Raw genomic sequence first — 21,324 nt, 5'->3', positions numbered from 1 at the left:
ATTAAAGAAGTGGGCTTTGTCTCTCCCTGTTTTGCTTCAGCCCCTATCCATCCCAGGACCTGGTTGCCTTTCCTCTCCCCTGAATTTTATAAGTTTTTCCTGGTTACTGTTAGGAAAAGTGCATATTATCAGAATTAATATTTTGTTAAAAAGAATTGTATTCAGAAGATAGTATTTTCAGCAATCTCTAAAGTTTTTCAACATCATTGGAATCTAATCCCTATTTCCCATAGATTCAGTATATCAACATTTGTGTATTTTATTTTCACTCAGTTTTCTAGGGGTATGCCCCACAAAATTGGCGTAAATTTTCATTGAAGCCAGAGAGTGTAATTGTGCAATATCCATTAACACTCAGCATCAAGATGGTCCAAATAGACAACACAGTGCTGAAATTTTCAAAGAGATGATGGGTTTTGACAAGAAGTCAGGGGATTGAAGGATTAGTTAGATTAGAGCAAGACTAATGAACTGGGAACACAGCAAGTAAAGTCAGGATGAAGACAAAAGAATAGATTTAAGAAGGCAGAGGTGAACTGGTAAGATTCATGATCTGAAAAAGAACTGAATTATGTAAATTAAACAATTATGATGATAAGATAAAGTATGTAATGATAGTAGTTAAAATGACTAGCATTTAAGATATTCCAATTATTAATATATCAAGATATTCTAAGTTCTTTACATACCATTTGATACAATCATAAGAAATTAGAGCTGTTGCTCATTTAAGTATTTGAGGCAGGATTCAAACTCAAATTTTCTTTTACTTCAAGTCAAGCACTCTATTCACAGTAACACTTAAGTAGTATGACCAACTTTGGGAGATAAAATTGATGACTTAGCAATTTAAATAGCTGGCCACTTCACCACCAGGCATTACAGAAATATTTAGTGAATCCCAAATAAGATGAGAAATAAGAGTAATAGGGAGTGGCAGTGAAGAGCAAAAAGCAAACCATTTACTCCTTTTGACCCAGGAATATATCACAGAATAAGAAGGAAGGTATATCTTATGCTGAGAAGAGAAGCAAGGAATGCACTATCTTTTTAAATTATCATTTTTTCTTCCTTCTACCTCCCCATAGTGGGGAGTAGACATAATAACTGTTTAGTTAAGTAAAAAAAATTCTCATATTGTCCATATTCAAAAAATTTGTCTCATTCCACATAAATCCAACAATTCAGTCAGGAAATGTTTCAGCCATCACTGATTATATTAGATTGATTGGTAGATCACTGTATCAAAATTCTTAAATCAAAGTTGTTCATTTTTACAATGTTATAACAAAAATTGTTCTCCTGAATATATTCACTTTAGTCTGCATCAGTTCATATAAGTTTTCCCACATTTTTCTAAAACTGTTCCCTTCATGTGGGAAAACAAGGACACTAATACATTGTTGGTGGAATTGTGAATACATCCAACAATTCTGGAGAGCAATTTGGAACTATGCTCAAAAAGTTATCAAACTATGCATACCCTTTGATCCAGCAGTGTTACTCCTGGGCTTATATCCCAAAGAGATCATAAAGAAGAGAAAGAGACCTGTATGTACACGAATGTTAGTGGCAGCCCTGTTTGTAGTGGCCAGAAACTGGAAACTGAGTAGATGCCTATCAATTGGAGAATGGCTGAATACATTGTGGCATATGAATATTATGGAATATTATTGTTCAGTAAGAAATGACCCACAGGATGATTTCAGAAAGGCCTGGAGAGACTTACACGAACTGATGCTGAGTGAAACGAACAGGGCCAGAAGATCATTATATACTTCACCAACAATACTATAAGATGATCAGTTCTGATGGAGTTGGTCATCTTCAGCAATAAGATGAACCAAATCTGTTCCAATGGAGCAGTAATGAACTGAACCAGCTACACCCAGTGAAAGAACTCTGGGAGATGACCAGAACCATTAGATTGAATTCCCAATCCCTATACTTTTGCCTGCCTGCATTTTGGATTTCCTTCACAGGCTAATTGTACAATGTTTCAGAGTCCGATTCTTTTTGTACAGCAAAATAATGATTTGATCATGTATACTTATTGTGTATTTAACTAATACTTTAATATATTTAACATCTACTGGTCATCCTGCCATCTAGGGGAGGGGGTGGGAGGAAGAAGGGGAAAAATTGGAACAAAAGATTTGGCAGTTGTCAATGCTGTAAAATTACCCATGCATATAACTTGTAAATAAAAAGCTATTAAAAAAAAAAAACTGTTCCCTTCAATATTTCTTAGGACATGAGAATTCCACTATATTCATATATCGATCTTTTCAGCAAATCAGTTGAAAAGCACTCCCTCAGTTTCCAGGGTTTTGCCTCCACAAAGAGCTGCTAAAAATATTTTTGTACAGTAAGTCTTTTTCCTCTCTTTGATTGCTTTGGGGCAGATGCATGCATATCTTTTGGAGTCAGGTTTACCAGATTGCAACACGGAAGTTAGAGTTAAGAGGCTAAACACAAAGGGAAGGGTTTTATTTGTTTTAAACAGAGATAGGAATTGGGGAGTGGGGAATAAACAGAGATAGGAGTTCCTAGGAGTACAAAGGAAAAAGAGAGTAGAGGCAAGAAATACACAGGAAGGGTAGGGAAGAAAGATAGTTACAAATTTGAGGAAAGAAGGTGGTATTGTAGGAAAGAAGCCAACATCAGCATACCTTATAAACTACAAAATGTTTTATGAATATGAATTATGAATAAGTCCAACTTTTTCATTTTATTGATGACAAAAGCAGAGTCCAAGAAAGTTGTGATTCAATCAAAACCACAGGGCTATTTAGTGTGCAGATATAAGGCATACAATAGATTTTGGTAAGAATAAGAAATGAATATTACACCGAGGGCCACGGTGTATACAGAAAAAATACTAATTTGGAGACTAGAAAAGTTCAACAGTGGAGGAGCGGCCAAGAAAGGTCTCACAGGAAACTGGGGATTTGGAGAAATGGGAACTCCTTTTAGGAGTGAATTTCAGGTGTGGAGGGCTATGTGCAAAGTTAGGGAAAATGTCTTTTTAGGTCCTTCATAATCAGCATTGAGCACTCCTTAGGAAAGCCTTCAAAAAGTTATCAAAAGGTTTATCATGTTTCCCTTAGAGAACCGTTCTTCTCAGAAAAGTTCTCCTCCCTCATCCCATTCAGTTTTTCGAGAATGGAGCGGGAAAAAAAGCGTCCCAGGACAGGAGAGACAGGAAAGCTCCCCAACCTAAGACGGGTGGTCCCTTTCTCAGCCCTTCCCCTAGCTTCTAAGTCACCATGGAGATAGGAGAGGGGAAGGAAGCAGGCAGGGAGCTCCGCCTTCCCCGTAAGCTAGCAGCCTAGGCTGGCTTCTGGTTCACAAAAGCTCGGACCCGGCACACGTAAATAGCCTTTTTCCGAATCCGGGTTAGGCCTGGAGCCGGAGCCAGAGCCGGAACCAAAGCCGGAACGGGACACGTCAGCCGTGTCGAGCCGGCAGTGTCTCTCAGGATCCAGCGAGCCCCATTGCCCTCTTCTCTTCCACCCCAGCGCCTCTCCCACAATGCTCTGCGACTGCCTGCCCAAACCACGCCTCTCATTCTCCTCGACCCGCCCCTCCCCACCCCGCCTGGCCACCAGCCCAGAGGAGCTCACTGGGCTGCTAGCCGGGGTGCAGTCTCTTCCTCCTCCTCTTCCTCCCTTTCTTCCTCCGCTTCCTTCTCTGGCTTTCTCGGGCTGCCCCCTCGGCTGCACCGGGCGGCTGTCGGACTAGTACGTACTCTCCCTTCTCCCGAACCGCCGCGGACACCCTTCCCACGAGCTCTCTTGTCCTCCAGGCCTCTGAACGGGTGGGCAAGAGGTCGGGTGGTTTCTGGAGGGGGTTATCTGGGCGGGGACAAAGGCCCTAGGCGTCCGGCCCCCTGAGGGGAAGCCTGGCCCGTAAGAAATTGCTCCGGGGAGGAGCGGCGTGACTTGGCGGGATAAGGCCCCTTGTCTCTGGAAAGGTGATGCGAAAGTTGTAGCCTCCTCCCCTCCCTTGGCTATCCGTCTTATCTTCCTCTCAGGCCTCTCCTTCCAAGTGCGGTACCCATGCCGCCGGCTTCCTTCCCAGGCACTCCCTCAAAGGTACTTCTGTCGCCGCTGGTGTGTCTCCCGAGCGTGCTTCCCACGGCTCTTGGCTCGCCCTGGGCTCCCGACGCTCTGCCCATCCCGTATTGTCACCACTTTCCTTTGCCCGCAGCTCTCGATTTGCACTCCACCCTCTTCCTCCAGTCTTCCCCAGCCTGACTTTGCTTTTTCTTGGCTGAGAGATAGGGGTCCCTCCCAATCCCGACCCCGGGCCTGGAGAAGGGAGCAGGAGGAGAGGAAACTGGCCCTATCTTTCCTAGTTTATCAATCTGCAACCTGCTGCAATCAGATACACCATGTCCAGGGACTGAGATTAGTACAAGAATGTTAATAGAGGTCACAATGTACCTGAGTCAAGGTTTTGTTAGTTTTAGTAATTGGCATTCTGTTTTGCTTTTTCTTGATATTTTTGCAGCCTCGGTATTTATTCCTAGCTTGTGTGGCTGTACATAGCGGGGAGAGGGAGGAAATGGATTAGAACTGAGGATCAGTAAAACACAGGTAAGAAATACAACACAAAGATATATGCTTTTTTAATATATATATGTATATGTTAAAACTTAGAACGATAATAGTAACATTTATATTGCGTTTTAAAGTTTGCACAAGGCTTTACAGATTTTAACCTCACTTTTTTTCTTACAATCCTGCGAGGTTGATACTACACTAAGAAGAAACTGAGGCAGACATTTTCTGTGACTTTTCCAAGGTCACACAACTAGTAAGTGAACTTGCATCTGCTTGATTCCCTATTAGTCCTCTATCTACTGTGCAGACTTAATTGATGAAAAAGACTAGAAGAGGGACTGAGATCGGCTGTGTTCTGTTTAAGTTTTATGATAGTACTTGATTTCACAACAAATACTGTGAGATAAGATGCTATTATCTCCATTGAAAATGAAGATAAGAATGGTAAAATGCTTTGTCCATTATCACACAACTAATAAGTGTCTGAAGCGTGTAACTTAGCAATATATATGGCACATTGTAGGGGCTTAGTAAATGTCAGTTAATTGGTAAATTATTTTACTCTTTTGTTGATTAACAAGCATTTCCTTTATTGTTCTCTTCTGTCCAATTAAAAAAAAAAAAAAAAGCAAAGAAGCCCTTTATAGCAAATGTGCATAATCAAGAACTCTGTTAGTTTTTAAAAGACTTTGTGAATAAAGTTTGTTACTCTGAATTTATTGTTATCTAAGTGAAGTTGATTTTGCTGTATTAGATTGTAAATGTCTTCGATTGCAGTGTGGATTCCATTTTATAAGCAAATTTATATACAACATACTGCAACCCCTAAATTGTAGTTACTATTGAGTTTCCTTGAGAAGTTAGGAGAAAGTAGTCTAATATATAAATTACTCATCAAAATAAATTGAGAATTTTTACATATATATATTCAAATCTATTTCTTGGGCAGGGCAGCTGGATAGAGCATTGTGCTTGGAATCACAAAGACTCATCTTTATGAGTTCAAATCAGGACCTGGACACTTCCTAACTATAAGACCAGATAGTGATTTGCCCAGGCAAGTCACTTAATTCTACTTGCCTCAGTTTCTCATTTGTAAAATGAGCTATAAAAGAAAATGGCAATCCACTACAGTATCTTATCAGGAAAACTCCAAATAGTGTCATAAAGTCGGACCCAACTGAAATGATTGAAGAACAACAAAATTTCTTGGGCAGTTGAAGGGACTCTATTGAGCCTTACCTATCCGCCCCACTACCAGCTTCCTGTGAAACAACTTGATAAAAGTGAAACTTAGTTAAAAGGATTGTCAATTGAAGAGGAAAAGAAATTGGAGATTATTGGGACATTCAGATCTTGAATTCATGTGTAGGAGTTTTCTTGATCATTCTTCCTTTTGAATGGCAGCTTCATCTTTTGTCTCCCTGAGTTATTGCACAAAATTCCATTTGATTTCTGAAGCAGACCTGTTCCCCTTAGTGAGCCTAAGGGATTGACTTTATTTGCTTAGACAGATATAGCCACATAGCACAAATAAAAAGTTTAATATAATCATTTCATTTACATTTGTAGTTGAAATAGATTTTAAATTCCTGATTCACTCTTTACAGGTTACAATTTTCACAGAAGACCAGACTTCATTTATGGACTAATATGGACTTCATCTCTCAAAGTTCAGTACTAGATTTCAAGTTCAACCTGAACTGACTGTAATAACCTAATATTTACTTGAATTAGAACTTATGTAAGAAAAAAAAAGGATGGAAGGGTGGTTAAAGAAAGAAGACTGTGTTAGAGACAAGAAAAGGACTCTTCTCTGTTTCTTAATTTTAGTATACCTAACTACTTTAGTCTACACTGATAAGGATTTTTACAGTTTACTTGGAGTATCTAAAGACGCAAATAGTAGAGAAATAAGACAAGCTTTCAAGAAGCTTGCATTGAAGTTACATCCTGATAAAAACCCGGTAGGTACAAATTATTTTTACACATCTTTGATAAAGTTACTAAAATGATAGGATGTTTAATAAAATTGTTTTACCTCATTTTGAATATTTTTTAATCCTGTCATAAATTTAGAATTTTAAGTGATGCATATTGATGCATTATTTTTATATATCTTTGATAAAGTTACTGAAATGATAGGATGTTTAATAAAACTGTTTTACCTCATTTTGAATATTTTTTAATCCTGTCATAAATTTAGAATTTTAAGTGATGCATATTGATGCATTATTTTTACACATCTTTGATAAAGTTACTGAAATGATAGGATGTTTAATAAAACTGTTTTACCTCATTTTGAATATTTTTTAATCCTGTCATAAATTTAGAATTTTAAGTGATGCATATTGATGCATTAGAACTACAATATATATTTTTTCACTTGCTACGTTAGAAAAGAGAAACTGTATTTTATCATTGTAACAGCTGAAGGACTGTTAATGAAGTCATTAAATGGTTTTTTGCCAAAATATCCCTCATTTGTGTGTGTGTGTGTGTGTGTGTGTGTGTGTGTGTGTGTGTATGGTAATTAGGACTATTAATATAAATGCAGCAATAGTGCAACAATTGAAGGGAAATTGATTATTTTAAACATTTTAGAAAATAAATTTGTTTCTCCTCCTGGAGAACACATTGTGTATATGTGAAAGAGAGAGATACTTGTAATATTAATACTTAGATAAGCTCTTAAAAGTGATAAAAATAAAGAGTATTTGTTTTTTTTTTGTTTTTTTTTTTTTTTTTTTGCTAATACAGTTGGGAGAAAACCACTTGAAAGAGCTTATAAATTTACGTAAAGTTAACAAACTTACAAAGAAAATATCAAGTATTTTAAGGGTACTATCAACCAAAACTGTAACTTCAGATATTTTTGAGAAATAAATAACAATTCAGAGTGGATTTACAATTTATCTACTACTTCTTATTCTTAAACTAAGTGAGTTTCTTAACCTTTCATTAGGATAAAGGAGGAAGAAATCATAAGTAGGTTATACTTGATACAACTTTGTAATTGGGAATAGTTTTAAAGATGAACATATTATTTACATAATAGAGTAAAACAATTCAGGGCACTTAGAATTACATGTATGCACAAGGTCTACATTCTACTTTATTTGATGTTTTTGTTGTCAGTTCTCTTTTAATAGAATTTATTTTTATTTTTAACTTCTCAAATGAAAGGTTTCTTTCCTTTTCTATGCTATTAATCTAGGCCTGCCATGTAAAAAGTATCATTAAAATATAATAACTTGCATCTAGAACATTTATAATTTATAACTTATGTATTCATAACTAATGAATAGTATTTCGAAGACTTATATTGAATTATTCTTAATTCTTAGGTACACTGATTTTATATCTTTCCACAGTTGCAAAATAGTTTTTTATCATATATTGAAATGAACTATATAATTGATGTTGCTACCATGATTTATGTTTTGGTTAGGTTTTAGTAAAGTGACCACATTATGTTTTTTTAGAAGATTTAGTCATCTTTTTTTCCTCAAATGCATTCCTTGAATGTTCCATGTATCCATATTATCTGGCCACATTTGAAGGCAGTAGTAAAAGTGAAGTAGAGTCAGGGATTACTAGTAAATATGTAACATTTGGCCTTACAGAAAGAAAATAATGGACATAAAATATACTTTTAAGATTAATCTACATTATTAACTTTTTATCACTTCCTCAAATTTAAACAATAATTAAACAGTAAATCAACCTGTTAATTGTAGTTTCTTAACTGATTTCCTAAAAAGCTCACATTAAAAGTTTTTTTGTTTTTTTTTTTTTTAATTTTATTTTATTTAATAATAACTTTGTATTGACAGAATCCATGCCAGGATAAATTTTTACACGACATTATCCCTTGCAATCACTTAGCTCACATTAAAAGTTAAAGCAGTTTGAACTAGTCCTAGCAAATACTTAGAGGAGACATTGCTTATTTTTAAATATCCTTCTCATACTTTGTAATGGTTATAAGAATATAGAAAATAGGTTTCAACCTTTAGCATTTTTGTGTCATTTATTCTTTCCATTTTGTCTATAACACTAATACTTTCCCAAGATTTCTTGAATAAATTCTGTAGCTGGGCTGTAAGTGATAAACCTAAGTTTGTGACTTTGTAACTAGTGTCTACATTTTTCTTTACTAGAATAATCCAAATGCTCATGAAGACTTTTTGAAAATAAATAGAGCATATGAAGTATTGAAAGATGAAGATCTTCGGAAAAAATATGATAAATATGGAGAAAAAGGACTTGAGGATAATCAAGAAAGGGGCCAGTATGAAAGCTGGAACTATTATCGATATGATTTTGGTAAGACACTTTTATGATAGCTTAACAAAATTTATGGTTCTTAATTAAGATTATATGGAAGACTTTAGTTTTTATTTTGTAAACCTTAAAGCACCATATAATAACTCTGATCTGTGTTTACTTGTTTCTCCCATTATTACTGTGTCATATTATTCAAATAAAATTAAATACTTTATTACATATATTATTGACATAATTTTGAGGGTAGTAAATCATCTTCTTATTATTGTTTTAATTAAAACAATTGGTGGTTGTTGTTGTTTTTTTTTTTTTTTAAATTCACAGTAATATCCTAAGTACATCTTTTGAGATATCTTTTGGATATTTGCAAGAAGTAATTCTTTTAATAAAAGTTGGGGTTCCCCTTGAATTTAATTGTAGGACAAACCTCTATATCAAACATGCTGTCCTTCATGTGTACTCTAATAAAACCCTCTGTGGGTTGAGAAAGTAGCAAAAACACAAAAATTGAAGTTAAAATAAAGAAACATAAGTAGGAATGAAGTCCAAAAGATAGCAACAGATCAGGGAGGAGAGTAGAAGAGAATGGGTAGATTCAGACCCTATTTGTATCCTTCAGTACTCACTAGTTCTCGAATGCAATCTTAGTATGCTTTTGGCATCAAATTAAATATAATTTAGCAGTTTTAGAACATAAAATATATAAAGGGAAATTTTATGTCTAGATATTCTTTAGTGCAATAATCTTCAATTCTCATTAGCTTCACTGTATAATATCATGCATGTTTACAATTAATTTGGCTTCATAATTAGCTTTTGCTACTTTGTTGAAAGTCAGCATGGCTTAGTAGTTATGGACCTGGCCTTGGAAGTCCCACTTCTTAACACACACTGACTGTGTAATCCTCGTTAAGTCTGTAAGTGGCTTCTAGATGGATCAATGGATTGAGGACCTCGAGTCAGACCTAAGCTCAAATATAGTCTCAAAAACTTACTTTGTATCTTTGAACAGTTTGCTTAACCCATTTTTAATCTGTAAAATGAGGATAATAACATATCTCAGGGTGGTTATCTATATTTATAAATCACATGTCTAATTAAAAAATGTTTAGCTTTTAAAAAAATAAAATACTCAACAGAATTTTTTTTTGATTCAACAAATGTTAAATATGTTAAAGATATATTCTTTCCTGATTAATTTATATAAAATTAATGTATTAAACAGTTTCATGAAATGATTATACTCAAGCTTTATTTTTCACGCAGTAAATGTGTTACTGATAGTATTCATTTTGGACTTTTCCTTTAGCATTTCTATGCATGTTCTCTTCAAGTATAAATATAAGATTTAGGATATTCTGATTTTTGTAGAAACAGTACTCAAACTTTACTCTAAATGCAATTTATATTTTCTTTTGTAATTTTGTATTTATATGTATGTCCTTTTACAACTAGGTATTTATGATGATGATCCTGAAATTATAACCTTGGACAGAAGAGAATTTGGTAAGGCTGTAAGAGCATATAACTTTATCAAAGCATTGTGATGATGTTGATGTTATTAGTAAGCAAAACTATTTTGTCCATATTATGTATAATTTTTTATTCACATTTTTCCTTTGTGCAGCTGAAGTGGCAAATTTTTATTTGAATTGCTAAAAGAATGAAACAGGCAAAATTTCCATCTTTAAAAATATAACAAATTTTGAAATATTTTTAAATCATTACAAAGTACTTACTTTATTATTTGCTTTATTCCTATGTCAGTGACATCACAATCTAGTCCCCATTCTATTTTACATTAAAGGTTAAAATCTGTTTCTTTTCATTTTGTGCTACCAAACTATATTTGTCATATTTACATTTCCACCGTAACCAGTAGCAATGGGGCTTTGAACATGCCACCTATTATCTCTGGGTCTCAATTTTCTCATCTTTAAAATGAAGATAGTTGGAACCCTCCAATTTTTTTGATTCTGTAAATATCCTGATATCCACTTATCTTTAGGAGAAATGTAATTAATCATGATATTTATTTTTAACAGATAAACCTATAAAGATTCAAGTATTAGAAGTCTCGTTTTTGGTAGTGTTAAATTTTATTTAGTGTTCTAAAGCAATAGTTCTAACAAATTTTGATCTCAGGACATCTTTTTGTATTCTTAAAAGCTATCGAGGGTCCTGGAGAGGTTTGTTTTTGTGGGTTACATATATCAATATTTACTGTATTAGAAATTAAAATTGATAAAAAAATTTTAAATAGTTTTAATCATTTAAAAATAACAAAGCTTATTATGAGTTAACATAAATTTATATGGGGAGAAACCCCTATTTTCCAAAACAAAAAATTTACTGAAAAAAAAAAATGACACTTCATTATTTTACAAATTTTTGCATATTTCTTTAATATTTGTCTAAGTAAAAACAACTGGATTCTAATACCTGTTTTTTGCATTCATTTTTTGTAATACATTGCTTTAGTTGAAGTTTTAAGAAAATCCAACCTCACAAAGATAAGTAGTTGAAAAAGGGAAGAGTATTTTAATAGGCATAACTTCTTATAAATTTGACCTCAGGGACTGCCTAAAATGTCTGAGAGACCCCAGGGATCTCTGGACCATACTTTTAGAACTGCTATCTAAGTATAATAGAAGTGAAATGTATTTTTTTATATGCTTATTTTATTAGGAAACACTGTATCATCATACATAATAATGTTGTCTTAAATATACATCCTGTCATATAGTAAACAATAATAAGTTGAAATAATTTCAATGGCAAGAATTGTCTATAAGAAGAATGAATATGTAGAGGCAAATTGGGTGACCAGTCAATCAGATGAACATTTTTAAACAGTGTGCCAGGCACCAAAATAGTTCTCTGGACTAAATTCAAGGTAACACTTGCTCCTTGGCATTTTCTGGATTAAAAGTCTTCCTATAGAAAACACAGGGTGTTCTGCAGTCTCTTAGTGCAACTTTATTATTAAAGCTTATTAATCTTTTGAGCTAGTAGAGCTGGACTAAGACTTTTGGAATGTCATATATGTTTACAATCCCCACATAACATTGAAAATCTAAAGTCTAGAGGTTGGGGAGTGTTAATTTGTGTTTTAGGGGGTATACATTCTATGCATTTTATATTCATCATATTTTTGTGGATAAAGTAACCAAAAAAAAAGTGAGCCAAGTCTGAGCATCGAAAAGTGGCAGAGTGTAACATGAATACTGAATTGGGTGTCAAGGCATGAACTCAGATACTGACTCTTAACGCTCTTAATTTGCTATATAACCACAAGCAAGTTTTTTAAGCTTTCTCAATCTCAGAGTTCTCACCTTAAAATGAAAGGAGTTAGATTAAATCTTAAGAAGTTGATGCAAGAAGATAACCAAAGGGTAATCTTGTTTCTTTTATTTGTTGGTTATCTTACATTAATCAGTAAAAAATTATGTAAGTAAATACTTACAGTATACCAAGAATTGTGGAGATAACAAAATGTACCCTCAAGTGAGCTTATGTTCTAATGGGGCTAACAACATATACATTTATCAGTATATTTATCAATGTAAAGTTATATACAAAGTTATCAGAGAGAAAGATAACAGAGGACTGGACAGATTTTCTGTTGGGGGTTATACTTGAATGGAGTCTTAGAGGGAGTTTGGGATTCCAAATGATGGGGATGAGAAAAGAGAACATTCCACTGATGGAGGACAATCAGTGCAAAGATAGGAAATGCAGTTTCATGTAAGAAAACAGCAGGTAGGCAATATGCCTGGAGTAGAGTTTTGTGTGTAAGTAGATAATGTGTAAGACAATTGGAAAGAAAGGGGCAAGATTGTGAAGTGCTTTAAATGCCGAACAGAGGTTTTTTTGATCCTCGAGTTAATAGGGAGCCACCAATCTAATTAATTAAATAAAAAGAGTGACACCTATATAATCTAAAAATCATTGGAGTCAAGGATGACATTGAAGTTGCAGACCAAGATTGACTAGGATCATGATGCCCTCAATAGTAACAAGAAAGTTCAGAGAGGAGGCATGGATTTGAAAGGAAAGATAATAAATTTTGCTTTGGACACCAATGTAAAACCTATTTTCATTAACCTTGGAATGTTGTGATCTTACAAAGAGTACACCATGTCTGGAATGTTAATTCCTTATTTTTGTTTCAGAAAATCATTATTGTCCTTCAAAATGCTATTCAGATGCTACCTCCTATATGAGGTTTTTTCTGATCCCACTACCAATTATTATTCCCTGAAATTAATTTTTGCTATTTTGTATATGTTTTTATTTACCTATTTGTGTAAATATTTTATCTTCCCCCAAGAATATAAATCCCTTGAGGGAAGGGACTTTGGGTTTGTCATGGTATTCCTCTGCACCTTGCCAGGAAATATATAAGATGTATCTTAAGAGTTATTTCCCATGATGTTAGGTAGAACACAAGTATGTCCACATAGAAATTTTTCTATTTTTCTCAGTCCTAATAAAAAGTTAAAACCCAGGAGGACCTTGTTGCTCTAACTATAGTTTTATAGTGAAAACATTTTAGGTACTCTAAGAAAAGAAGAAAGGAAATTAATGAGTCATTAGCATTTCCTTTGCCTTCCCCTAAATAACCATGTTCTGTCGTGAAAAAGGAGAGTTTTACATGATGGTACACTGCAGGTGTAATTGCCTCAAATATTTCAAAAAGCTTGTTCCAGCTATTTTTAAGAAGCAATTTAATATAGTAACCAGATGTTTAAAAAAAAAAAAAAAAGCTCTGAAATTCAAAATATAGCTAGAGAAACAGTGAGCAAACTAATGACTCTCATAACAATAAAATTATTTAAATCTAAATAGGACAATTTAAGAGGAAACCTAAAATATATTCAGTGTATCTCAAATCATTTCAGGACTTTAAATCACATCAAATTTAAAATTTATAATCACAATCTGAAAAATAGAAGGAAAAAAAAAAATCTTTGCCAAGTAAATTCCTCAGGTGCATGAAGAAGTATGTGTGGAATGGAAAAGAAAAGAAAACTTTCTTTAAAATCATGTTAAAATATGAACTTAGTTAGCTGGCAAAAATAAGGTTTTTGTCTTAAATTCTTTCCATGAATTATTGTTCAGATGATCACTTTGTATCTTTGGCATGTTTTCCCATGAGCAGCATATGATTTAGCTCTTCACATTGTCTTCTAAGCTGAATCAGTGATACATATACAGAATACTCTGGTATCTTTGCTTTACTGTGATGTTAAAAGATTTGCAAGCTCTTCAATCTCATCTCTACCTACTGAACTAGCACCTTCCCTATTACTTGTTTTCAGTTTTTTCCATTCTTAAAGTTTTTTCACTTGACATGCATCTATTATTCTCCCTTTCACAATCAATTTCCAACAAAGTTTTCTATACTCATTGTTTCTATTTCTCCACTTCTGCTCATTTCTCAGTCTTTTGCATTCTGGCTTGTAATACCACCATTTGACTTGACACACTGTTCTTTACAAGCTTATCACGTGCTTTTTAATTTTTATTTTAATTTAAATTTTTTTGTTGTTGTTGAGATAATTGGGGTTAAGTGACTTGCCCAGGGTCACACAGCTAGGAAGTGTTAAGTATCTGAGACCAAATTTGAACTCAGGTCCTCCTGACTTCAGGGCTGGTGCTCTATCCACTGTACCACCTAGCTGCCCCACTTTTTAAATTTTTTAAATCCAATTACTTTTTCTCAGTTCTCCATCTTTTTTCAGTTTTTGACATTTGATCATTCCTTTTCTTGGAGACTCACTCTTTCCTTGACTTAATCTGGTACTGCTCTCTCTTTGTTCTCCTCATATATATTACTTCTCTATCTCTTTTGCAGTCATTTTCTTTCTACCATTAAGTGTGGGCATCTCCAAAGTTTTTTTTCCCTACATTCCCTATGTCAGTGATCTTATTAGATCATGTAAGGTTCAATTGTCTCTATGAATTTCCTCTCAAATCTATATAGCAGCCCTAATTTCTCGGTGGAACTAAAGTTTTCTATTACCAGCTGTTTGCTAAATCCATCTCCATGGGTATGTCCCATAGGAATCTCACCTTCAATATGTACAAAATGGAATTCATTTTCCTAAAACCTTACTCATATTTTTTTCTATTGATGATACCATGATTTAACTCCACAACACCTGTTGAACTTTTTCCTTTGCACTCAAAGCTTCTATTCTGGTTCAAGCCTTTCACCTGGATTACAGCAATAGATTCCTAATTGATTTACCAGCTTCTTTTACCTCTCTAATCAATCCTTCACACAGCTGCCAAATCAATATCCTAAAATACTCATCTGTTTTACCTTCTATTCAGAAATTTTCAATGATTCCATATTGTCTTTAGGGTACATTGTAAAATTAAAAACCTCAACCTGGAATTTGAAGCATTATACAATTTGGATTTCTCCTATCTTCCCAGGCTTATTTCATTCCCCTCCACAATCTCCCTGTTCCAATTAAAACTATCATAGCTGTCCTTTATCATGACACTCTTTTGCCACCTCTGCCTTTGCAGAGTGGTCCCCCTATGTATTTGTAAAATATGCTCCTTCTCTCATCTGTTTCATGGAATTCATAACTTCCTTCTACGTGAGACTCTTACCAATTCCCTCTCAGTTGTTAGCTTTCTCTTAAAATTAATATGCAGTGCTTACTAGTGTGTTCATTGTATCCCAACCAAGTGGCATGTTAATAGTTCCTTGAAGGCAAAGACTTTTTAATTTTTGCCTTTGTATCCCCAATACCTAAAACAGTACTTGGCACAAAGTAGGTATTCAATAAATGCTTACTGGTTGATTGAAAAAGAGACCAGAAGAATATTTTGTGAGCAGGCCCAGTTCATTTCTCTTGTTTTAACTTTTTGTAGTTTTATATCTGGAATTTCCCCAGGGTTTAAAGCTGTTGTTCCCCTCACTATTTATTAAAATGAGTCAACTCAAAAAAGAGATTGGTTAGTGTTGAAAAGAGTAAAGGATAGGGGCTACAGTGGTTAAAGTACCAGCCCTGACATCAGGAATTCAATTCAATTCAGCCCTGAATTCAAATCCAGTTTCAGATACTTGACACTTAACTAGCTGTATAACCCTGAGTAAGTCACTTAACCAACCCCAATTGCCTGCCAAAAACAAAAATAAAAAAGGTTAAGGAAAGAAAAGGAAGACATCATTTTAATATTTACTCAAAAATTAAGACAACCTTATGCCTTACACTAAGAAAATCAGGCAAGAAGTGTGACATATTAACTGGTTTTTCAAAAATAAATGAATTTTTTAAAATGTATATTTCTTGGATATCTTTTTTTTTTTTTTTTTGGTGAGCAGGAAACAACATAATTAAACCAAAACATTCAGGAATCCTTTTTTTTTTTAATAAATCATTTTAATTTGATTTTTCATGTGCTTTTTAGATGCTGCTGTTAATTCTGGAGAGCTATGGTTCATAAATTTCTACTCCCCAGGATGTTCACACTGCCATGATTTAGCTCCCACAGTATGTATTCATCTAGCATCTTACCATTAGGTTTTTCATTTTTCATTTCCAGCAAAATTTTTTATTTGATCATTTAAAAAATTATTTTGTGTCAGAAGTCTTTTCAGTCAGAAATAATTAGAATTTAGAATATGATTTTGCTTCCATAAATGCAAAGTTTTATTTGCTTTTTCATTTTCTCCCTATAACCCTTTGGAAAAGACAATGAATTAAATCTTATGAAAAGTAAAAAACAAAAAACAAAAAACTTTTTTTTTCTTTTCTTTTGTCTTAGTGGAGGGAATTTGCTAAAGAAATGGATGGTTTATTTCGCATTGGAGCTGTAAATTGTGGTGATGATAGAATGCTTTGCCGAATGAAAGGAATCAAGAGTTATCCAAGCCTCTACATTTTCAAATCTGAAGCAGTAAGAAAACAATTAGCCTTTCCTGAAAATGTTCATTATAAAGAATAAAATAAAAATTGCAAAGAAAATCCATAAATTTAGAAAGAATTTCAATTGTAAAAACTTTATTTTAAACATCATATCTAACTTCTGTAGTTGATTGTATTCTTCCGTTAGACATTTTTTAAGTTATTACTTCCATATATCATCGTATTTTATACTTTGCGTTCTTTTTTCATAAAATTAAGGCTATTATATTTAATATTTGAATATTTTATTAAAAATAAAATAAACCATTGTCTATTTTTCTTCAGCTTTAAATGATGGCATTATCTGGCTGTTATTAAAATAATTTCATGTCACTGAAAATTAGGGTATAAAACTTTGCCTGACTCTTTTAAGTTTTCTTGCAGTGGCATTTTTTTCCCCTAAAATAAATGCACAATTCTTTTTTTTTTTAACGAAAATTTTAAAAGTTATCAGTTATTATGTTTACTAATATTTAATTAGTTTCTATTTAAGAAACTTCAGCATTTGGTATTAATTATATTGGGGGCTCATGAGATAATATATTTTTAAAATAATAATTTTTTTTTTTTTTTTTACTATTTTTAAAAATAGAATCCAGTGAAGTATTTTGGAGAGAGATCAAAAGATCACTTAGTGAATTTTGCCATGCGGTATGTCACAAGCACAGTGACAGAATTATGGGCAGGTAATTTACTTAATCAGTTTAATCCTAATGCCTGTTTATTTTTAATAATAAGCATAACACAGATTGCTTTTAAAACCTCTTTTCAGACTTCATATAGGGGGCCTATCTTGGGGAGGGAGGTCCAGGAAGTTATACAGCTACTTAATTTCTTACCTAAATAGTATGTTTTGTGACAAATTACAATTCTTTTTATAGAACTTAGTATGATAATGAATACTAACGAGATTAGGATTAGAGACTGGGAAAAGAGGATAGGTAAGAGCTAGATTTTGCAAAGAGAAAATCTCTTTTTCAAAATAGAAGGGTTTTTGAGAGGGATTAAATTTGTTTAATTATGTTACATCGTATCATATTTGTATTACGTTTGAATATGGTTTTACAACTTTTAGAAAATTGGCTGTTATTTTTATTCCTGTCACTGACTCTCTAATATTGGCCAAATCATTTAACCACACTAAACTCACCCTATGAAATAAGAACATAATAACTAAAAGATAACAGTTAACTGAATAAGTTCAGGGAACATTGGAATGTATTAGGTAAAATTTACATTAATTTAAAAGTTTTGTATGTTATTTTGAATAATTTTGACACAATCATGAAAGAAAATATTGAAATATAATCCTAATTGTTTTTTATGTGTGTGTATTTGTGTCTTTTTTTTTTTTTTAAAGGAAATTTTGTTAATGCCATCGAAACTGCCTTTGCCTCTGGTGTTGGTTGGCTCATCACTTTTTGTGCTAAAACAGGAGGTAGAAATATTTATTTTCTTATTATGGTGAAGAGATTATTTTAGTTTGATCTTGCATTTTAAAAAAAGGTTTGAAAAACAAAAGAAATCCGTTTACATAGGCTACTCAGAAAGCTGGTGTCTGTATGTCAGAAATGCTTTCTTCTACAAGAAAGCAAAGTGGTAAACATAGCATGCAGTGGAAAAAATCATAAAATATTGAATTGTATCTTTCTTTTCATGGCAGCTTATGTGTGAATCATATCAAATTCTCCTGACCATGCTATTAGACCTAGTTAGAACAAAGGTCAGAATCAACACTGAATAAGAATTTTTTAAAAAAGACTGAAGATTAGAAGACATGACAAACAATTACATCACCTTCAAATCTAACATTTTTCAAACAAGCTATTAATGCCAAAAATTGAGAAGTAGAAGAAAAGATGATGACTTTATAAAACTATGATAATTTCTTTACCTTTATTTCAGACTGCTTGAGTTCACAGACACGTCTTAAACTAGCTGGCATGTTGGTAAGCAGAAATAAACTTTGTTAAAAGTATACCAATTAAGTTAAGTAAATATACTTGAACTTTTGTTATATTTACCAACAATTGAATTTCTAAAAATTTCTGTTGATATCAGTAAATTGGCCATCCATATCAAATAAAAACTAGAAAGGTAGTTGTATTATATGTAGAATTTGTTTCGAGGGTTTAGTGGTTGATTTTTTCCACCCATTATTAAAAATAGAATAATATCAGTAATATGGTAAGTATATTTTTTGATTCATTTGGAAATGAAACAAATTGACCCAAGTGAAAAATAATATAATAAGTAGTATGAAAATTTGTTATTTCAAGGTGTCCAAAAAGAAGCTATTTTTAAAATAAGAGCCTTAAATTCTAGTATGATTTTGCTTCCTAAATAATAATTTTTAAATGTTTTCCTACATAGTATACAGCTTTCAGAAGTTTTCAGCTTATGTATTTTTCAGTTGGTAAATTTTGTTTCAGCTTTTTCTTTTTTTTTCTTTTTTTTGCCCCTTAGGAAGGCCTTGTTAATGTGGGCTGGATGGATTGTGGCACCCAAGGTGAACTATGTAAAAGTCTAGAAATCACTTCAAGTACTACAGCTTATTTTCCGCCTGGGGCTACCTTAACTAACAAAGAAAAAGGAGGTGTTTTGGTATGAGTCAATTTTAAATAATTTCTGTGGGTTGTCATTTTGTCATGTGGTCAAGTTGTAAAATCAGTTTTCATTTATCTATGTATAGAGCATACTTAAGAATAACCACTTTCTGCAAATGAGGTCAAATAAAGGCAAAGATAGCTCTCAGCTGTTGATTCTTGAAATGGTCCTTCTTTTAATACTAAAAGTACCAGATGTATCAATTGATGCAAAAAAAGATCATTTTAATTTTACTCCAAAATAAAAATTTTCTTCCTACGTCTATTTTCTTTGCCTTATGAATAAAAAAAAAAAAATGCATTATGTCATCATGCAGTTTGGTCCTTGAAAATATTCTGAAATTCTGGTCCTTCTAGAATGCAGCTCCAAATCACCTTTGCTTTTTAGACTTCCATGTCATCGTGCTGATTCCCATTGACCTTGCAAGGTCAGTCTGCTTTCTAACTTTGCTTCCTACAACCTGTATTTTTAAAATTGATTTTCTGAACCTGTGTAAGGCTTTGTGCTTAACTTTATTTGACATAATTAGATTAATAGTAGATTAATCTCATTGCTTTAACCTGTCAAAATGTTTTAAGATTCTGACTCAGTCACATGGAGTATTAGATGTATCTCCCAATTCAATACTATCTCAAATTTGACAGGCCTTTGTCCAAGTGATTAATAAAAATATTAATTAGCACAGGTCCAAGCACAGATCTTTGGGGCTCTTTACTGATAAGATCTTACCACTTTGAACCACTAACAACTATTCTACTTTTTACAAACTTTGGATTTTCTTCTTTTTTGAAATTGTAGACAATATTTGTCCTTCTCCAGTCTTAAGTTTTGTGATCTTTTAGATATTACTGATGTTGCTCATCATTCACATCTTATTTTTTTTTTAGTACCTGAATAATTAAATCATCTGGGCCTTTGTTTTTTAATTCATCAATCATAACTTAATCTTCTCTAACTAGTGTTTTACTTACCTTGGAGATTAAGTCCTTGCTAGCTATCCTTGTTATGTGATTTCCATGGTAAAGCTCATTCTTTTTGATGGGGAAAAAAGAATCAGAATGAGAGTTGAGCATATCTACTTTCTGTTGTGAATTATCATTCCATTTACCTTGTCCAATTCCTTTTTCTACTCATCTAGCTTTCTTAAAAATGATAACTTGTACTTACATTCTCTTGCCCACATCTACTTATTCTGATTTCCAGCTTGTCTGACACATTGAAGCATACTATGTCTATTATCTGATCATCTCCTCTTCTTTATCCTTTCAAACAATTCCCAATTTCAGCTGAAATTGTTTTTGTCTTTATATCTTCAGAATTTCATTCTTGAGTTTCTCTCATCCTTCTTGTATTGATTTCTTCTTATAATCTTAGCCTCTAACTAGGATATCTTTTATTCATTATTTTATTTAGTATCTGTTGAAATTTTTTTTCTTAAAATCTAGGGTGCATTTCAAACCATCATTGGATTTCTTTTCCTTCTAAATCACAAACTTCCTTCTAAGGTTCTCATCATTTCCAATTAAATAATTAGTTCTAACAAGGATTAGACTACATAATACAGTATATAATATATGTAGTATAATGTACAAAATAATATATAATTTCTTTGTTAGTCCCTCTACCTTTTGAAGGATAAAATTGTGATTAAGGCAGATAAAGAAGTTATTAGATTTTTTTGCTTTTGACAAAGTGGATAACTGAAATCCCCAATAACCATTATATATTATTCCTTTGTATCAAGATTTTGATCAGTTTCAAACTTATCTTATTTTCACTTTTTATCCAAGTGATTTGTAAAATATACTTCATGAAAAAAAATCATTTTTCTCCTTTCTTTGGCCTTCAGCCCAAATGCCTTCTTGCTTTCTGATTCCTAGATGTCCTCATGGTAGTAGGAGTCAGAAATACCATCTTCAATTTCTGTC

General features: G+C 32.9%; 1 protein-coding gene across 2 annotated transcripts in view; it reads left to right on the top strand.

The window, feature by feature from the left end:
* Nucleotides 1–3,607: 3,607 nt before the first annotated feature.
* Nucleotides 3,608–21,324, top strand: part of DNAJC10 (DnaJ heat shock protein family (Hsp40) member C10) — a 37,700-nt gene continuing 19,983 nt past the window's right edge. Inside the window, exons 1-12 of one of the 2 annotated variants that reach the window (XM_051986080.1) lie at nucleotides 3,608–3,743; nucleotides 4,516–4,601; nucleotides 4,755–4,821; nucleotides 6,179–6,535; nucleotides 8,732–8,897; nucleotides 10,314–10,364; nucleotides 16,293–16,375; nucleotides 16,650–16,781; nucleotides 17,382–17,475; nucleotides 18,150–18,227; nucleotides 18,695–18,738; nucleotides 19,256–19,393. In XM_051986080.1, coding sequence (XP_051842040.1) covers nucleotides 6,329–6,535; nucleotides 8,732–8,897; nucleotides 10,314–10,364; nucleotides 16,293–16,375; nucleotides 16,650–16,781; nucleotides 17,382–17,475; nucleotides 18,150–18,227; nucleotides 18,695–18,738; nucleotides 19,256–19,393 — 993 coding nt within the window. In that variant the 5' untranslated portion in view covers nucleotides 3,608–3,743; nucleotides 4,516–4,601; nucleotides 4,755–4,821; nucleotides 6,179–6,328. The remainder of the gene's footprint in view (nucleotides 3,744–4,515; nucleotides 4,602–4,754; nucleotides 4,822–6,178; nucleotides 6,536–8,731; nucleotides 8,898–10,313; nucleotides 10,365–16,292; nucleotides 16,376–16,649; nucleotides 16,782–17,381; nucleotides 17,476–18,149; nucleotides 18,228–18,694; nucleotides 18,739–19,255; nucleotides 19,394–21,324) is intronic. The other variant, XM_051986081.1, reaches the window with a different exon arrangement.

This window comes from Antechinus flavipes, chromosome 3 (genome assembly GCF_016432865.1).
Source record: "Antechinus flavipes isolate AdamAnt ecotype Samford, QLD, Australia chromosome 3, AdamAnt_v2, whole genome shotgun sequence".
In the NCBI taxonomy this organism is placed as follows: Eukaryota; Metazoa; Chordata; class Mammalia; order Dasyuromorphia; family Dasyuridae; genus Antechinus; species Antechinus flavipes.
Note: the sequence above shows the minus strand (reverse complement) of the source record. Positions and strands in the feature narration are given on the sequence as shown.